This window comes from Zymoseptoria tritici, chromosome 6, assembly GCF_000219625.1.
Source record: "Zymoseptoria tritici IPO323 chromosome 6, whole genome shotgun sequence".
Classification (NCBI taxonomy): domain Eukaryota; kingdom Fungi; phylum Ascomycota; class Dothideomycetes; order Mycosphaerellales; family Mycosphaerellaceae; genus Zymoseptoria; species Zymoseptoria tritici.
Window position 1 is genome coordinate 79211 of NC_018213.1, and position 18622 is coordinate 97832.

The following is an 18622-nucleotide window of genomic DNA, read 5'->3' on the forward strand; positions in this document are numbered from 1 at the left end:
TTGATCTTCATCAGCATGCTTACAGCGACAGAATCGCAATGAAGTCAACGCCAGGTGCTTGCCTGCCGGGTTACGCCTCTCACTTTGGGATTGCCAACATACCGTTCGGCATCGCATCCTCGCCGCTACACCCTCAGCCGCAATGCGTCTCCCGATTCGAAGATAACGTAATCTTTCTGGCAGATATCCAGAGCCTTGTCGATGGTCTATGCTCCACCGTCGTCTTCTCGCAGCCAACGCTGAACGACTTCGCTGCCCTCCCGCGAAAAATCCATCAGGAAGTGCGGAGACGGATACAGCAACTCCTCGCACAAGATCCTTCTCAACTCCCGGTCAATGCCCTCGAACACATCTCCGCCGTCCAAATGGCTCTTCCAGTTCGAAGCGGCGACTTCACCGACTTCAGCTGCTCGGCAGACCACGTACTGAATGCTTCCGAAGCAATGACCGGCTCGCGTTCGCACCCGCCTTCCTTCTATCACCAGCCGGTCGGATATGCTGGGCGTTGCAGCAGTCTGGATATCTCTGGCAGTGCGCAAGAGAGGCCTCTTGGACAGTTCTGGGCGGGCAAGCCAGGCAACAGCGAAATTGTGTTTGGGCCTTCGCGGTGCATGGACTATGAGCTCGAAGTCGGTGCGCTTGTGGGAAAGCCGCTCGGGAGGCGGGAAAGGCTGCTCGCGAAAGATGCGGCGGAGCATATTTTTGGCTTCGTGCTGGTCAATGATTGGAGTGGTGAGTTCGTTCCTCGTGGAAGAGGTAGTTGAGAAGAAGCCTTCCTTTGCTGATCAAAGTCATGATAGCTCGCGATATCCAGGGATTCGAGATGAGCCCACTTGGACCTCTGAACGGGAAGAACCTCGGAACCAGCGTATCGCCGTGGGTCATCATGCCCGATGCTCTGATACCATTCAACACCGCTGCGATGCCACGAAAAGCCGGCGTACCTGTCCGAGCATATCTTGACGGCGGTCAACCTCGCATCATCCAACTTCAAGTCCACATCGCTTTGACAAGCGAAGAAGCAACAGAGACCGTATGTCGATCTAACACGGCATACATGTACTGGTCGCTCGAGCAGTGTATGGCACAGCAAGCGCTTGCCGGCTGTGGTCTGCAAACGGGAGATCTGATCGCCACGGGAACTGTTAGTGGGCCTGATGAAGAGGAGCACGGATGCTTGATGGAGTACATGAAAGCTGGCACGACGCCGCCACGCGGGTATCTTGATGATGGGGAGACAATAGTCCTGGACGGCTATTGTGGTGAGGGTGTTGGCTTCGGTGAATGTGTAGGTACGCTGATGTCGGCCAAAAATATTAGCGAGTGAGGTCTGCAGTGGCGACAGGAGGCTCGAAGATCCAGTTGGACAACTTTCATCTGTCGCGCGTACGAAACATCACGTCGTGATACACGCCAGCACGGCCTAGCTTGTGCATTCACTTTCGAAGGTTCACACTAGCCAAACCTTCTTCCCGACGTCACCTTTTTAATAATGTAGACAATCAAGTCAGCAACTTCCCCCGTCGGCAAGAATGTATTGCATTCGAAACGAGCCGAGAGAGAGCGACATGCGGGGTATCAGACTCTCCTCATGCGTGTGGAGCCGCAAAGCGGAGTTGCTGGCTCCACCGTATCTGCCCCACCTATGGGTTGAGTGCTTCCCCCACGAACATCCGCCATCCCATTTTCTTCCACTCAGTTCCGTCCTCTCGCATCCGTAGTTTCATCCGAACAGACGCCATTACGACCACCGCCTCCGTCGAACATTGAAAGCGCTCCGTCGACATACGGAACCATGTCTACCGAAAGGCTGCATCCGTGTTCCGTTTGCCAAAGGACCTATGAGCGCGCAGATCATCTTATACGCCATCAAAAAACTCGTAAGCGTGCTCTTGGGGCCTCTGACTGGATAAGGTTGATCAAGAACTCATGGAATTGATTTAGACGACAACGAACGTGCATACAAGTGTACGGTGTGTGGCAAAGGGTTCAACCGAGTGTAAGTCTAGGCTGAACGTCCCTCGTTGTCGTCGATTAGACCCTATGTGAACGAGATGGTCGTGGCACAGATCTGTTACACAACGTTGCTGACGCATCACCACTTCCAAGCGATCTCCTCAATCGTCATCGTGCCTCTCATGATAGCGCCGAACACGGCGAGCGATCTATCAGAAGGAGAACTGAGAGAGCATGCCAGGCTTGCATTCGCTCCAAGACGAAGTGCGAGGAGGAGAGACCATGTCAGGTGAGCTTGAAGTTTTGTTTCTGCCTCCGGCTCGTTAGCTCCGTGCCTGCGGGCGGCTGTCCGTGAACCATGCGACTGTCTCTCGTTGGTGTTGACCTGAATGCAGCGATGCAAGACTCGAAATATCGAATGCATCGAGACGCAGGAGAGACAACAGGAACGACAAAGTGACTCTGTCCAAGACGCGGCGGCAGCGGAGTTTGAAAATGCTCCTGCAATCAACAACAACGACTTTAGTGGAGATGCCGGCATTGATTGTATGACATTCGAGTCAACATTCCCAGAGTTCTTTGAACAGGTCATGATACCCCTCGAGAGCGGGAGCAGTACTTTCGACAACGTCGTGCGTCCACCAGATGTGTCAAACTTCACGCAGGACTTCAGCTTCAATGCTTCGGAGTTTGATTTCTCGCTCCTGGAAGATCCAGCCGCCTGGACTGAGACACAATTGCAGCATCCCTTGAATAAACAAACAACGACCTCTGCGGAAGTCTCACGTTCGATGGCCGAATCTCGGTCAGAAGCACTCAAGCGCTCGCCTTGGTCATGGAACCATTGGGTGCCTCCTTCAGGGGTGGGAGCGTTCGCAGAGCATAATGAGTTGAATGTGGACGAGGATCGTGTCAATGCTGCGAATCGACTCACCACTCCAAGATCAGGACAGGTCTCGTACTGCTCACTCGAACAAAGCAACAGAGACCAAATGATACGAATTATTACAAAGTGTACTGCATTGTAAGTCTTCTCGACATCGACTCTCGCGAATTCTTCTGACTCCCGCAGATCTATGCCTTCATTCCCTACCTTGCAGCTTCTGGAAGATCTCATCAACGTCTGCTTACTAGAAGACTCTCACGCCATTGACTCGCATATCCACATTCCTACCCTTGACACCCAGAATACAAGGACCGAGTTGTTACTAGCTATGGTTGCGAGAGGAGCAGCCTTCATCAGCTTCCCGCCAATCTGGAAAATGGGCATGATGCTACAAGATGTTGTCCGCTACGCCATCGGCGAAGAGTTTGAGAAAGACAATAGCGTTACACGAGAGCTACAAGCCGTGCAAGTCTCTCTTATGTGGGTTACCACCGGTGTTTGGAGCGGTTTTCGGCGAACGGTCGAGATCTCTGCCTCTTTTCTGCAACCTCCCGTGACCATGCTTGGTTGGTCGAATGCGTTTTCCCGCTCGCAGTACTCCGACATCTTACCCACTCCCGAGGATTCTTCCGAAGTGCTCGACCAGAAGTGGCTGGCCTGGTCTGAACAGGAAACTAGAAAGCGGCTCGTCTTTCATACGTTCTTGCACGATTCGCAAGTAATGCTCGTACATATGAGACCTCCTCTCATCTCTCCGGCACAAATGCAACTACCGATACCGGCTTCCCGAGATTTGTGGCTTGCATCGAATGCTCATGCCTGGCGCAGTGCGTTCCTCGCGGAGACGCCTGCTGAAGGGAAAACGATGCCTTCAACCATCAACATATTCAGCGACCCTGAGCTGTTGTCTCGACTGGAGCGTCCAACCGACAAGTCGCTGTGCTACATGTTGATCGTCCACTCCATGGCACACGAGGTCTTTGAGTATCGTCAACAAGCTCAGATGTTGCAACACGCCGGGAAGCGTCGACAGCGAGACAAGGGTTTATCGCACATGAGCAAGTTGCGAGACTTGTACGACACTCTTCTTGCGATACATGCGAAACTGTACTAACTTCGCTCCAGATACGACGATCTCACAACTCTGTTGACATCCGTCGAAACAGACTCCTCCAGTCCGACAGAAATCTCCTTTGTCCTCGAGTTCCTCATGATGCTCCTGCATGTATCTCTCGACGACATTCAGGTCTTCGCAGGGCGTTCAGGCGAGGACGAGGCTCGAAAGGTATACCCGCAAGTACGGACCTGGACACAAGATGCCGAGTCGCGGAGAGCAATCAGGCACGCGGGCCAAGTTTTCCAATATGCCAAGAAGTTCGAGAAGACACGATTGCGAGACTTTTACGCCGTGGCTTTGTACCATTCGACGCTCGTTCTCTGGGTCTGGGGCATGGTCACTTCCGGCATAAGTCGACAAAGCGGGGTTTCTGAATCCTCCAAGGCACAAGCCAGAGTACTTCTCGATGGTCCAGAGAGTAGATCGACGAAGGCCTTCGTGCAACTCGGTCACGGCACTCCCGGGCTTGAGGTCACTCCTAATCCGCCGAATGACACATCCGCAATACCTCGCACGAATGACAATGTGGAGGGATTTTACTCGCTGTCCAATTCGCGATGTGTTATGGCCACCGCTGCTGCCGTACTCAGGGGCAATTTCCCACACCCCAAGGGCGGCTTGCCACCATTGGTAGGTAATTTGGCCAGTCTATTGGATGATCTGGGGACCTTGCCGACATGAGATCTTGTGGTTTGAGACGAGGAGTGTTCTTGCGCTTATCGGACGTAGCACCGTCCGTTCGTCCAACGCTTCACTGCTTCCCGCACATCCCATTTCGCCGAAGAAGACATAGGCTACAGGATCGAAGACTCAAAGAGATTGGCAAGGAGGCAACGCCAATCGTTCGCCTAATGCTTCCTTGCTGCGATAATGTTTCATTGCAATAAAAGAGACATCAGCTGCACAGTCCCTTCCAATCAGCGGAACGATACTCCCTCAGTGCGCCATTGATGGCCTTCCCTCAGTCTTGCTCATGGCATACTTTCCAGTGTACTGGCGAATCCGCTTCCCATAGATGTATGCTGGAATCCCAATCAACCCGAACAAGGCTGTGAGACCAGCGTATGTACCAAACGAGCCATCGTAGCCGTTCGTTTCGATAAATTTGGCGACGCCATAGCTTGTACCAAAGCTGATGAAACCGCGGAAAGCCGTGATAACGACCAAAACTGGAGCTGCTCGTGCAGGATAGGAGTCCAAAAGGTAAGTAATTCCGACAATATTCGCACCTACGAAGCCAAAGTAGTAGCCAGCGTAGGCGAACACGATGGCGAACCAATGGTAGTCCTTTCAAGAGGGCAGTCGGTCAGCCATTCTAGAAGAGCGCTAATCAGGAATGTGTACTCACATTGGGATGCGCCCCAGCTTGACCGTAAAGAACGGCCGAGATTACTCCAACGACGATGGGAATACCAAGTGGCAGAATACGGCTTTCCGGCTGGAAGGTTGTCAGAATAGCGGACATAGCATTGTTTCTCCCTGAGTCTTACCTCATGGATCCCACCGTTACGACGAGCTTTCCATCTCATGATCCAGTCCGAGCCATTTCCCAACATGGGCAGAGCGACCAAGGCGGTGACAATCTGGCTCACAGTCACGTAGGAGGCTTGATTGTCTCCGAAGCTGTATGGCGCATCCGTGATGATCTTGCCGTACGTGGTTCCCATTGCAATATTGATCCCGAGCGTCACACCGTTGAGGAGGAATGCCCACATGACATTCGGGAAGAGCATGATTTGGAAGGTATGCTACTCCGGTCAGTAACTTACTCGAGTCCACCTTGCAGGAAGTAAACTTACAACGAAGGTCCAGTATCCTTCCGCCCAATCCGGCTTGACCGAGAAGACAACCATATCGCTGCGTAAGGTCCTCGCTTGGTAGTTCACGAAGTCCAAAGCAGGGCGATCTGCCATTCTGACTGGGCGCGATGGAGTAGTATGGTCGTTGACGCTGTTGAGGGGATCGTCTGCCGTTCTCTGGCCGTAAGCAGCGAGCGATCGGTCGTACTTCGACTCTGGCACGAGGAATATCGACAGAATGAGCACAATGGCGCAGACGCCGGCACCCATGCTACATGATCGACGAATTTAGCTTGATTCGACTCTTCGAGACATTTGGGGCCTGGTTCACTCACATGTACCAATTGCCAGGCCCAATAGCTCCCGCGATTGGAGAAGCAAAGACCGAGAACACGGCGGTGACGATGGTCTGACCGGCGGATTGCCACATCAAGAATGTAGATCGCTCGTGGAGAAAGTGGACCTCCTGGATCATCATTGGAACAAGGGCCTCGCTTTGTCCAGCTGCAAGCCCAAGGATCATTCGTACAGCCAGATGTTGATTGTAGTTCTTCACATAAGCAGCTCCAATTCCAGATACGACCAGCAATGCGCATGAGAATAGGTAGACTGGCCTCCGACCAATCGACATCGCTATGGGCATCAAGATGAGGTTTCCAATACCCTGTACACAGAAGGGTATAAGGGTCAGTAATGCTCAGACGACACAGCGATGCAAACCTAGACCTGCAACAGGCAGACCGAGACAGTCTCAGGCGCTGCACGTCTTGCGCCTTTCACAGACTTACCATGAACATGGAAGGATATGTCATAAGAGCGGTAATGTCGGCGTAGGAGGCACCATCTGCGTAGAGTCAGCAAGTGTTCGACGGCTCGACTCAAGCAGACTCACGTTCAGCGTAGTCCGGAATGTAGAAATTGAGAAGACCCCCGAAGCCACTGACCAAGGTCAGACCGACAGAAGAGACTAGAACACTGATTAGCTTCTGGGCTGTCGATCCGTGGAAGGACCAAAATCGTACATAGTGTCAAAAGGACAACGAAGACAATCTTCCTCCAACGTGGTAGATTCAACGGATCTTCGAAGCAAGCTATCAGTATGGCGGCCATCACTTCGAGGAAGTAGAGAGGGCACCTCTGGGATCTGCACTCGGTGCCGGTACAAGGAAGATCTCCTTTGTGTCCGTAATGGTCACCGTGCCCATGGCAGCGGACTCTTGATGAACGCCTTTACCGCTCTCATCGTCAACACATTCGTAACGATCGACGGTTGTTCGGAGCTTTTTCTCCATGTTGATGGTTGAACGGGAGAGCCAGGCAAACGATTGTATGGTCCAAGATGGAGTTGTAGAACGATCAAGTGGCATGCGGCATGGTTTATGACCACTCTACATGTAGCTCGACGATGGCGGGAGCATCACAATCTACATGCACCCCAGACTTGCCCAGAATAAGAACGAGGGGAAGTCGTGGGGAACGCTTGGAGAATGTCGGGGTAGACATTCGGGATTTGTGGGCCATGGCTCGAACGAGCAGGCAATGCATTCAGCTGTAGATCAGATGTTGTGCAGGGTCGACTAGAAATCGAGATACCACTCCCCAAGGTACTTGGCGAGAGGATGTCGACACGAGAAAGACAGGCTCAGCTTTCTAGGCGAGATAGGCTTTGCATTACCGAGACGCCCACTCTTCCGCTGACGAACTGTATCGTCCTTCTTGAGTTCCCGCCGTCGAAGAACTCAAACATCCGTCTTGACTGCCCACATTCGATTGCCCACATCCGACTGCCCGCGTTCCGTTTGCATCGACCCTCGGCGTTGCTCGAAAGCATGATGGCCAACAGCCCAAAGGAATTCATCTGCCAGCTATGCCACAGAACCTATGAGAGAGTCGATCACCTTAATAGACATCTAGATGGTCGTGAGTCCTCCAAGCAGGTTGAATCAGGCGTGTAGCTAACGTATGCTGTAAAGACCGCAACGAGAGGAGTTTCAAATGCTCGAAATGTCCTCGCAGCTTCAATCGTCGAGATTTGCTTCTGCGACATCAGACATCACATGATAGGAACGATGCTCTCGGACGAGCTGGACCGAGTCGACCTTCAATACGAGCCGCCAAAGCTTGCGATTCTTGTGTTGTATCGAAGCTGAAGTGCGATGATACTCGGCCTTGCCGACGATGCACGAAACGCAATGTATTGTGCACAACGGATGGCAATTCAGCGGCGGGTGTCCCAAACGACGATGATGAGGTATCAGGGAGCCTCTCAAATGGCTGTCCAGAGATGCGGAAGAGGCAGCTGTCTGCTGGTTTGTTGCAACAAGCGGACGAGATTTCATATTCTGCTCAAGATATCAGCTCTGTTCTGAATATTGATGGGAACATCAATGAGCAGTCGAACAGTCTGGATCGATGGGATAGTGCCGCTTGGGACTCGATGCTGCCATTTCCTCCCTTCTTTGAGCAGATCATGGCCCCAGACTTCGTCGCTTCTCAATCTCAGGCGATTCCGGACATCTTCAGCCTCATGCCAGACCAAGACTGGTTGTCAGAAGGCACTGATATCTTCGGCGTCGACTTTACGCCCACCATTGACCAAGCAATACAATCTCGGGTAGGCCACTTACCGCTGCCCACCGCTCAAGGAGAGCACACCGAGCCCGATATGCCACGGCCAAAGGACAACGCAAAGGAGCGGTTTGCCATGTTTGAGCGCTCACCATGGCTGTGGAAGCCGGAAGCAAACTCGAATGCGTTCAGTGAGCACGAGGTCCTACCCCTGGACGAGCGGCAGGTGGACATGGCGAAGTCGCCTCATCAACGGTTCCTGCCCGCTCTGGCACTACCAGATGAACTGTCTTCTCAGAGCCGTGACCGAATCTTCCAACTGGTATTGAAGACGGCGAAATCGCAAGTCAAGATACCGACGTTCCCGTCCACGACTTGCCTGAATATGCTCCTGAAAGTCGGACTCGCAAAGAGAATGGAGGTAGACCCTTGGATACATCCTTATACATTCAACTCGGAGACGTCCCGGACAGAGCTACTCGTAGCACTCATCGCCGCTGGTTGTATCTGCTTCGGCATACCAAGCGTTTCGAAAACAGGTCTCATTCTTTTCGAGATAGCTCGGGTCGCTCTCCATCGACTAGCAGAGGAAGACAACAGTGTCATCCGTGATTTGCAGTATCTCCAAGCCTACATGCTCTGGGTCGAAGTAACAGCATTCTGCGGTTTCAAACGGAAAATGGAGATTGGAGAACACAGTCTGCAGCCCCTGGTGACCGGACTTCGTCGTGCAGGGAAGCTCGATCGGGCAGCATATACGAGGATTGAGCCTATGGCAGATGACGACGAACAGGTCTTGAAGTCCAAGTGGGAAGCCTGGATCGAGGCGGAGTCGTACAAAAGGTAAGTCTGTATCAAGAGTGGACAAACCAGGTCAATAGCTTACATGCATTCAGGCTTGTGCACCACCTCTTCGATCACGACATGTATACTACCCATGCCAAGTTTCGCAATCCATTGATTTCCTACGCAGAAGTCTCTCTTCCACTACCTGCATGCCGTGACCTTTGGCTTGCACGCTCTGCAGAGACCTGGCGGTCTGCATTCTTCTCTGTCAGCCCACAAGCCAATTCAGAACCTCTTGCATTGCGAGATCTTCTAGCGGACTGTCATCTGTTGAAGTGCTTACCAAAATGCTTCGACGCCCGTCTAGCTCGTAATGCACAACTATGCGGGTTGGCTGCACAGACCTGGGAGTACGATCAGCAATCGACGATGCTCGGTAGCAAACATGCTGGATCGAACCTGGAGGCACAACTATACCTCCAGCTACAACACAAAAGGCTGTAAGTCTCCGCCCTGCCCTTGGGTCGATTTCACTGACAAATGCTAGTTACCAATCCCTCGAAGAAGCTCGACGTGCGTTGAAGGAAGATCTTACTGTCACTTTGCTCCTGAGCGAATTCCTCATGATGAGTCTACATGCCAATATCGATACCATCGCCCGGTTTGCGGGTAAATGCGGTGAAGTAGAGGCACGTCGAGCATTTCAAGACCTTCAGTCCTGGCGTGACACCAAGTCAGCACGGACAGCAATCTGTCATGCTGCTCAAGTGGTGCGGGTGGCGCGAGAAGTTCCTCCTTTCCAGCTTCGAGGCTGTGATTCATTCCTTCTCTACCATTCGATCATGGTACTTTGGACATACAGTATGCTACACCGTGGATCTTCAGCACAAACTCAAAGTGGACTCCAAGCAGGCGCGGAACACGAAAACCATGTATTACTCGACGACAACGACAACGAGCAAAGGACCGCTTTTGTACATATGGGCGTTGGGAGCCCGTGCGTACGGCTAATCGATCGTCTCGAACGTTCCTCAAGGGCGAACCGAATTGATGCCGACTACTGTGACCTGAGATATCCACAGGCGGTCATGGCAATGGGAGTCAAGGTATTCGAGGGAAACCTGCCGAACGAGACACGACAGAATATGCCACAGCTGATCAAGTCCCTGTGTGCGCTTTTGAGTGGACTTGGGAGTTTGACAGATGTATAGAGCTCGATATCGCCGATTAAGGCATCATCCCACGCATGCACCAGGCAGAGAGCCATGGGTATTGGTCAGTGTAGCTTAGCATGTTCTGAGCTTTGTAGGGAGCCCGACCAGTTCCTGACCGATGATCGTATTATGAACTTAAGCGAAGGGTCTTGCTACGATCGATGGACGACCAGATGTGCGAATGTCCGTACAGGTACACCAGACAGCACAAAGCGTGTCACTGGCTGGGTGTGAGACAAATCAAATGTTCATGGCCGTCTGCCTCATCATCGATCCAGCACAGTAGCTGAACAAGCCAGACAGATAACCAAACATAGGGTGTTCACAATACCTCCGTGTCTCCGCTCAAATCGCACCACGTAACTTGGACTCCATTGGCTCGGATTGTACAGTGTGGAGGAGAACTGAATTGTCGATGGGACACTGCTTCGCTTCCGCAAAGACACTTACCTCCTGGGACTCAATCTCCGTTCTCTGGGGCACACTATACACACCAAGGCACCGGAATCCGGCAAATGTGGTGCAATTTGAGCGGGACTTTGGAGGTACCCAGGGACAGGTTCTGTCTTCGATAATCATGTTGTCCTGATTTATGTCTGCGTCTAGCTCTAGCACTACCATTCGTCAAGCCCGACCACATCTCATTAGAGCGGCACAAAAGGCAGAATGATGCTGCTAGGATGATCTGGCGACATATGGATGTTGTGTCGGCCTTTGTTCAACTCGTGGTCTGGACGAGGCTCCGACCACGCATGGTATTCCGCAATGGCAGGAAATTGGCCAGAAATCTAAGCAAGTCAGTGACCATGCCTCTCAACTCAACCAGATACCGATATAGGCACTCACCTGAACAGAGATCGATTCACCCGCATCAAAGTCGACGCCCATACACCAAATGCCAATATCAAGACGAACAATCTCACCCGGAGGGATCTTCTCTTCAATCTCATGAGGATGGAAAGGGAATTGAGGATGAATACTGCGTTCCGGATCGGAAGCTCTGTGGGAGGCCCGCAATACACCAACAGATCCATTGTGGAGATTTGTGCTCTGGCGCTGCTTTTCCGGGATTTCGGCGATCGATTTGACGGGCGTCGCATCAAATGGGAAGCAGAGGTGGTATAACAGGTTGCCGTCCTTGTCTCGTTTGCGTAGTTGGACGAAGACATTCATGTCGTCGTGGTCCTCGCAGGACATGTAGAGGATGGCCTTGGGAAGACCGATGAGTCTGGTGCGCTCTTGGAAGCTGAATGTGAAGTCGGCGACGTCTTTGCCGTCTTCGGAGTTGTATGTTGCAACGGCACTACTGCCGGCTGGCTCAAGATTGAGGGTCTTGTTGTGGAGAAAGTACTCCCTGTACTCCGTGTTTGGGACGGGGAAGTCGGAGTATTCGATATTGTCAATGGCCTCGCGATCCCCGAACTGCAAAGCGGACCACCGAACTTTTGGCATCTTCTCCTCGAAGTCGTTCTGGATGTCCTTGAGGAAGCGATCGAAGTATTGATGCAACTCTGCGTCCGCATGGTCATCGCAGTACAGCTCGTACCATTCTTGATGGCTGCTCCATCTAATCCATTTCTTCCCTTGGACTTCTAGCCAAGCACGGACGGCGCCCATGGTGTGAATGGAGCTGAAGTCGGACCCGGAGATGAATGTTGGACATATGATTTTCTTCATATCAGGACGCTTGTCGTTCCAGTACGCATTGGCCAGAGGACTTCGTCGATACATTTCTGCCATGTCCTCCACGCCGACATGTCCTTTGATGATCTCCCGAGTGATCAGATCGAAGTTGCTCATGGAGAACACACCGCCTCGGCAGAATTGTTCTCGGAAGAGGTCCCCAGAGCCCTCCCATGGAGCAATGGCGGCGAGAGAAGGCGGTTGCAGTGCTGCAGTGGCCCACTGGACGATTGCAAGCGCTGGTGGCCGGTGATTAGTCTTACTCATATCAGGTCTGCCGATTGAAGATACTCACCGGAGTTCCCGGCCATGCCCACTTTGCCACTACACCAGTCCATCTTGGCCAACGCTTCAACAACATCGTATGCATCTTCCGCATCCTGCGATCCCATAAGCGGAATGGCTCCATCGCTGTTCCCAGTTCCACGAGAGTCCACCGAGACAATGGCGTAGCCTCGAGGACACCAGATCCGTGGGTCGAGGCCTTCGAACTTTTCAATACCAGACAAGCGATCCTTTTCGACGCAGCATCCCCAAACCGTCATGGGCAACATCTCCAGAGCGCTATACTTCTTCCCATAGCACGACCATCCAACGATAGCTGGGATTTTCTCGGCAGAGCCTTCCGGCCTGTAAATATCCACGTACAACCTCGCACCGTCTCGCACTACAATCTTGACATCATGATGAACCCGGATGTCGCTTTCCAGCGCTTTCGCTCCGTAGCCATTCCAACCTTTTGGAAGGACTTCAGTCTTCCCGGGCTTGAAACCTTGGTAGTTGTTCACTCCAAGTTCAGGCTTGCCGATGGGCTTGTAGGCGATCTGGACGGGGACCGGCATGGCGTTGGAGTCGAGAGGGTATGATTGGAAGGATGTGGTGTCGAGGTAGAGCTGTGGACAGTTCGTGGTAAGGTCCGGAGAAGGCAAAGTCGGAAACGTTATGTTTTCACCTTGGACGAGTCTGCCAGCTTGCCATCAATGGCATCGGGTCAACAATTGCCGATTGAGACTTCCAACCGCGTCAAGGAAGACGCGATGTTTGGCCCCGCCGAGGCGCAGTTGTTGTCAAGTCATTGGTGCCCACCAATTCCGAAAGGCGAAGTGGTGGAGCATTCGACGCGCTCCACACTGCACTCTCCGCTCTCCTATTTTTCCCCGCTCCCCACAACGAGTCCGATAGACCTATGCGGGTTCAACATGGAGGATCAGAAGACCTGCCAGGCGATGTTCGGGTCAGAAGTCATGAGGAGCATATATCCATCGGCTCGAGTCTCAGTATCTCAGGCTTCCGCAACATCAACAATCCACGTACAGACCATCAACCAACTCAAAATCATGGCTCCTCACGCAAACGATCCGATTCCAGACTCTGGCGTCGACCTCATCCAGCACGACGGCAAGAAACACGGAGACTGGCGCGACGACTTTCACCGCGATGGATTCGCCATCATCAAGAATGTCGTCGATTCAGAGAGGGCCGGATACTACCGTCAGAAGCAGATCGAGTGGCTCCAAAGTTTTGGCCTGGGATTCGACCCCAACGACGAATCGACCTGGACGAGCGAACACTTGCCTGTTTCCTTCAAAGGCGGAATGTACTTCTCGTACTGCTCAAGTCACGAGAAGTTTGTATGGGAAGCCAGGTTGGAGCCGAAGGTGCAACAAGTTTTCCAACAGCTGTGGGGAACGGACGAACTTCTGTCTTCCTTCGACGGCATGAACATCACTCTTCCGAGGCAAAAGGATCTCACATGGAGTCCCTGGCCACACTGCGATCAAAGTCCAGAGCGCAAAGGAATGCAGTGCGTTCAGGGTCTCCTCAACTATCAGCCAAACGGTCCCAATGATGGCGGCTTGATTGTAATGAAAGGAAGCAGCAAACTGTTCGACCAGTTCTTCGCCGAGAAGAGAGAGCAAGACGACCACGAGGATAAGCCTCCAGAGGAAGCAAACTTCAAGGATCTCTTCATCTTCAGGGAGCAAGATGTGCAATGGTTCAAAGACCATGGTTGTGAACTGGTCAAGGTGAATATGGAGCCTGGAGACATGGTAAGAAGCTTGAAGGCCTGCCTCACATCCGCATGCTGACTCGGGTTCTCAAGGCTGTCTGGGATTCCCGCACTATGCATTATGCCTGCTTCCCGCAGGGAGATCTCATCCGGCATGTGCAATATGTCTGCATGACTCCTGCCAAGTTTGCCAAACCAGACGATCTGAAGCTAAAAGGCGAGCTCTTCAAGAGGTGGCAAGGCACTACCGTAGGTTTCTTTCCTCCTCCGGCAACATGGCAGTCTCGGTCGCTGACGTATCCATATCCAGCACTGGCCACATTGCAACATTCGCGAGACTGGCTTGCCCATGAGGAATGGTGAAGTCGATCCTCTGAACCGCACTGAGCCCCTGGAGAAGCCTGAAATCAACAAGCGAATGCTACAGCTCGCCGCAGTGGAGGCTTACTGATCGAGAGAGTTTGTTCGGATATGATCGAGATCCGTTGCTTGCAGATTCCTGCCTCTTCTCTAGTTGCCGATAACACAGTTACGAGGCTCTGTGGCTACCACGTAGACATTGTGCTGACAAGAGACCGTTGCAGCTTCGAGATCGAGACCTGAGTGACTTCCACTTAACGACGGTAGAATGTATCTTGAATCAAATTGTGATTAGAGAATCGAACCTCGACTCCAAATTAACCACCGCAACAGAATTGAAGATATGAGTCCGCCTGAGCATGCTTCACCTCCGGTCCTCCACCGACAATGCCCCATTAGTTCGAGATCCACTTTCTTTAGCCATTGTGCTTGACCTCGATGCTTGGTCCATGGCAGCCGATTGTTGCTTCAAGAAGGAGGCGAGCCAGGCGTGTAGTCACCAACATATTTTCCTTTCACGCAGTCCCAGACGGAGGGGACGTCCTTGACATCGGTGCCCGAAAAATCCGCGAATGATGCGCCTGCATAGTCGCAATAACCATCGTTTCCGTTCAGGCAGCCGTCGACGATGTGAAGCGAGGGATCATGGCGCGAGATGATCTCTCTGCAGACCTCGATGATAACGTCCTGCGACAGGCCTTGTACCTGGATACAAGTTAGCAAGATTTCGCAAAAGGTCGTCCGAGAGGCGGAGAGTCTTGTACTTACAGAGCAATTGCAGAGCGCGAAATCAGGGTCGCAGAAAGGGTAACCGTTTCGGAGAATTGCGTCGGTCGAGATAAACCGATCATCGTTCGTGACCGGAATGTTGCAGGTCTTGGGCGTGTGAGGTATCACGCCCTTTGGGATACACGGAGTGTCGTCTCCGGGTGTGCAAGGCTTTGGTGTAAAAGTGTAGTGTCTGCGGTGCAATGGCGAGAGACTGCGCTTGCCGTGCTCGATGACCGCTGGTGGGACGTGTAGTGATCCTTGGACCTCGGCGAGCACAACGGCCGGAAGTGCAGAAGCCAGGAAGAGAAGGGCTTCCGAGAACTGCATGATGATCGATTGGTCGATGAAGGTAGTAATGAGGCACTTGATGGTAATGACTGCAAGTGATGGACGATGATGATGAAATGGAAGTGGGTTCTGACAACGCGAGAATGGGCTTTTATGGGATTCCAGTGCAGCGCAGGTGTGATCTCAACACGGCAATGCACGAGCAGGTCGTCCCACTGATGAACTCATGGCCAATTTGAAAGCGGACATGGTCGTGGAGAGCTTGCTGCGAGTGAGCGTACCAATCGAGGCCTGAGACTGGACTTACCCTGGCATCGGAAGTGGTCACTGCGATGATGTCTGGACCGTTCGCCAAACGAGGAGTTTCGCCAAAGCATGATCAGGTCTTACTTAGCGCTCAATATCGTCGAACGAAATGCCGTCGTCGACTCGTCGACACGAAGGCTAGGTGTCCATTAGTGCAAGCCCAGCATCAGGCCTGTGTAATAATTTACCACCGCCAGTCGTACCACCAAGAGTCACACCACTTCAAAGTCTCCATGTCTTGCACACTCATCAGGGCAACCGTTGCGAATGCGGACCTTCCGAGTTCCAGGAGACTTAACAAACAATGTCGGCAAGGTATAGGTTGAGCCCTGTCTAAGACACCAATCTCGTCACAATAGAGATGCAAAGGGATACAGGTCTGTCGGCCGAACCTGACGCCTATGCAACGATACCGCTGTCACACCAAGGTCAGCGTAAATGTGACTATACGAATGGTCAACGCGGGAAGTCTTCGTTCGCCTGAATTGCATAGCCCGTCGGCTCCGCTCGTTGCCACCGGCCCTCAGCGCCATTCGACGGAGCCGACGGTGATAGCATCATCATCTGAGCATTTATCAGACTGACACGGCATCACGCGCGACTGATGCCACCGAGAACCTCGCTGTCAGCATTTAAGGCATGACTAGGCCGTGGTGTGACCGTCAGACTCATCTTTTAACGGGCGATTGCTAGAATAAGGCAGATCCGGAATATCTAGGAGCCCTCGGCGGTAATCCGGAAGTACGCGTGGCGACGCGCACGGACGATTTAACCCGCACAATTCGTGTATTCTGTCCAGACGCGTATCCTTACCGTCTAACTTATATTAATGTTGTTTATGTTTATAGCGCCGGCGTTATAAAAGGTATTATTATATATTTAGCCGCTCTTACCGCTCTTACCGCTCTTATAGCCCTTACACCTCTTATTATTATACTATAGAGTCTATTACCGATAAGGAGCTCGCCGCGTTTATAAAGGAGGTTGAGGAAGATCCGGACTATAAGATACTATAAGGGACTAGCGCCCTTTCTATAATACGTAGCGTAACCCCGTACTTTATCTTAGTAGCCTACATCCTTTTCTACGCTTACCGCGAGGTTTTAGGCTACTTCCTTATCGAACTTGCTATATCTAATATAGACTCTAAACTCTCGTATATATATTATTTACCCGTAATATTAAGTTCGATCTACTCGATATAACTCCTTCTATAAGCGATATAACGGACAACGGCGTAAATCCTTCGGGATCCGGTAACGTTAATCCGGAGGAGCCGAGTATACCCGATCTATAAACGTTCCTCTAGCAACTATATATACGTTAATATATAATGTAGGTAGAGCTAGAACATTAGCGGAACGCTATTAATCGGGCGGAAGCCGAGTAGAATATACCGTAGCCGGTAGCCGAAACTAGAGGAGCCCTAGTAGATCTAGCGGCCCCTTCTATAAATAACCTAATTTAAGTACTAACTTAGGCGATCTCCGGTCGACCGGCCGCGGGCGACGACTTAAAACCCTCGGGCCCTAAGGGTTAGAAGCCGGTAGCCTAGGACGGGAAGTCGAGTACTTTCCGAGACTATCTACTACGGCTAAGAAGCTCCTTTCGAGTACGTACCGGCCTTAAACTAACGCTCCCCGACCCGTACTACTAGGACGCTATCTACGATACCCTCCCTTATAAGGAGAGATCTCGTATACGTTATTTCTAGGAGTCGGAAGGAGCGAACGAAGTATAGGACCCCGAGGCTTTCTTTACGCGATTCGAAGAGGTCTTCGGCGATAGTAGAGAGGCCTTAAACGTACTAGAAGAGCTTATAAACCTCCGGCATAAACTTAGTTAGCTATAGTACGACTACTAGCTAAGATTTAACGATCTCCTACTTAGTACTAGCGGAGCGAGCTAGAAAGACGAGGTCTAGATTAGATACCTAAAACATACCTTTTCGAACCCCGTAAAGATATATACTACCTCTATCGTAAATATTAAGGACTATAACGATTATACGGAGGAGGTCGAGCGGGTAATAACTAATCTAAAGGCTACTAACTAGTTTAAGGCTACTAACAAAAAGTAGAAAGAGAAGAATAAGGATACCGTTTCTTCTATACCGGTAACTGCGCGCCCTTAGGGTAGGAGTACCTCGAGAGTATAGGTAGACGCCGATAGAGATACTATTATAACCCCGGCCTAGACGAGTAGGAATCGCTTAAGAAGCTAAGGAAGTCGGAATAGTAACGCTAAAGGGAAGTAGAGAGTAAAGTAGGTCGACGACGTAGAAAGAGAGCGACGCCGATAGAAGAGACTCTACTTCCGCTATAGAGCGGACGGATACCGTATACGCGAATGTCCCTACGCCGTAGTAACGCTACCCGCTAGAATAAACGCGGTCCGCGCGGGACCGGTTCTAGAGGACGATAAAGAGGAGTCGGATTCTATAGAGACGGGAAAAGACTAACTCCTTCCCGAAGTACTAGGGTAGGAGACGGTATAGCCGTAGTAATAATAGTAGGCTAGGAGGCGTTTAAGAGTAAGATAAACGGTACCCTAATCTATAGCGACGTAGTCCTAGAAGAAACCTTCGGGACCTTTACCCTAATCGACGAAGGATATTAATACTACGCTACTATTAACGGAGACCTAGCTAAAGGCCTCGGGCTTAGCTTAGTTAGCGATAAGAAGAGAGGCGTTAAGGGTGCTACTACGTCTATACGTAACTCGTAGATTAAGGGAGTCGTCGCGTTCCGGATAGGAGTAAGCGGATATACCTAGTTAGTATATACTTACGTCGTACCTAACTTAGCCTTCCCTCTAATCCTTAGGAACCCCTAGAAGGCGTATAATAAGATCCGGACTATACTAGAGGAACACCGG

At 51.7% G+C, this 18622-nt stretch overlaps 8 protein-coding genes across 8 annotated transcripts; 5 read left to right on the top strand and 3 right to left on the bottom strand.

The window, feature by feature from the left end:
• Positions 1–38: 38 nt before the first annotated feature.
• Positions 39–1327, top strand: MYCGRDRAFT_44213 (uncharacterized protein; the record flags this gene model as incomplete). The annotated part of the gene is made up of 2 exons (XM_003851275.1): positions 39–732; positions 801–1327. 2 exons carry the CDS (start codon positions 39–41, stop codon positions 1325–1327), a joined length of 1221 nt encoding a protein of 406 aa, XP_003851323.1.
• A 468-nt stretch (positions 1328–1795) lies between these two features.
• MYCGRDRAFT_44386 (uncharacterized protein) lies at positions 1796–4640 on the top strand (the record flags this gene model as incomplete). The annotated part of the gene is made up of 6 exons (XM_003851276.1): positions 1796–1880; positions 1945–1999; positions 2110–2245; positions 2352–2865; positions 2986–3916; positions 3968–4640. The coding sequence occupies 6 exons, from the start codon at positions 1796–1798 to the stop codon at positions 4638–4640; spliced, it is 2394 nt and encodes a 797-aa protein (XP_003851324.1).
• A 255-nt stretch (positions 4641–4895) lies between these two features.
• MYCGRDRAFT_43925 (uncharacterized protein) lies at positions 4896–7050 on the bottom strand (the record flags this gene model as incomplete). Its single annotated transcript, XM_003851959.1, has 9 exons — positions 4896–5246; positions 5308–5397; positions 5450–5707; positions 5759–6029; positions 6094–6422; positions 6547–6602; positions 6651–6725; positions 6781–6837; positions 6894–7050. 9 exons carry the CDS (start codon positions 7048–7050, stop codon positions 4896–4898), a joined length of 1644 nt encoding a protein of 547 aa, XP_003852007.1.
• A 540-nt stretch (positions 7051–7590) lies between these two features.
• On the top strand, positions 7591–7805 carry MYCGRDRAFT_44411 (uncharacterized protein; the record flags this gene model as incomplete). Its single annotated transcript, XM_003851277.1, has 2 exons — positions 7591–7678; positions 7732–7805. Coding segments are annotated over 2 exons (162 nt in total), but the record flags the coding sequence as incomplete, so codon positions are not given.
• Positions 7806–8195: 390 nt separating this feature from the next.
• On the top strand, positions 8196–10323 carry MYCGRDRAFT_43059 (uncharacterized protein; the record flags this gene model as incomplete). The annotated part of the gene is made up of 3 exons (XM_003851278.1): positions 8196–9169; positions 9223–9612; positions 9660–10323. 3 exons carry the CDS (start codon positions 8196–8198, stop codon positions 10321–10323), a joined length of 2028 nt encoding a protein of 675 aa, XP_003851326.1.
• Positions 10324–10970: 647 nt separating this feature from the next.
• MYCGRDRAFT_43263 (uncharacterized protein) lies at positions 10971–12851 on the bottom strand (the record flags this gene model as incomplete). The annotated part of the gene is made up of 3 exons (XM_003851958.1): positions 10971–11114; positions 11173–12248; positions 12305–12851. The coding sequence occupies 3 exons, from the start codon at positions 12849–12851 to the stop codon at positions 10971–10973; spliced, it is 1767 nt and encodes a 588-aa protein (XP_003852006.1).
• A 495-nt stretch (positions 12852–13346) lies between these two features.
• Positions 13347–14682, top strand: MYCGRDRAFT_72704 (uncharacterized protein; the record flags this gene model as incomplete). Its single annotated transcript, XM_003851279.1, has 3 exons — positions 13347–14060; positions 14114–14269; positions 14331–14682. 3 exons carry the CDS (start codon positions 13347–13349, stop codon positions 14469–14471), a joined length of 1011 nt encoding a protein of 336 aa, XP_003851327.1.
• Positions 14683–14848: 166 nt separating this feature from the next.
• On the bottom strand, positions 14849–15478 carry MYCGRDRAFT_93609 (uncharacterized protein; the record flags this gene model as incomplete). Its single annotated transcript, XM_003851957.1, has 2 exons — positions 14849–15085; positions 15149–15478. 2 exons carry the CDS (start codon positions 15476–15478, stop codon positions 14849–14851), a joined length of 567 nt encoding a protein of 188 aa, XP_003852005.1.
• Positions 15479–18622: the final 3144 nt, after the last annotated feature.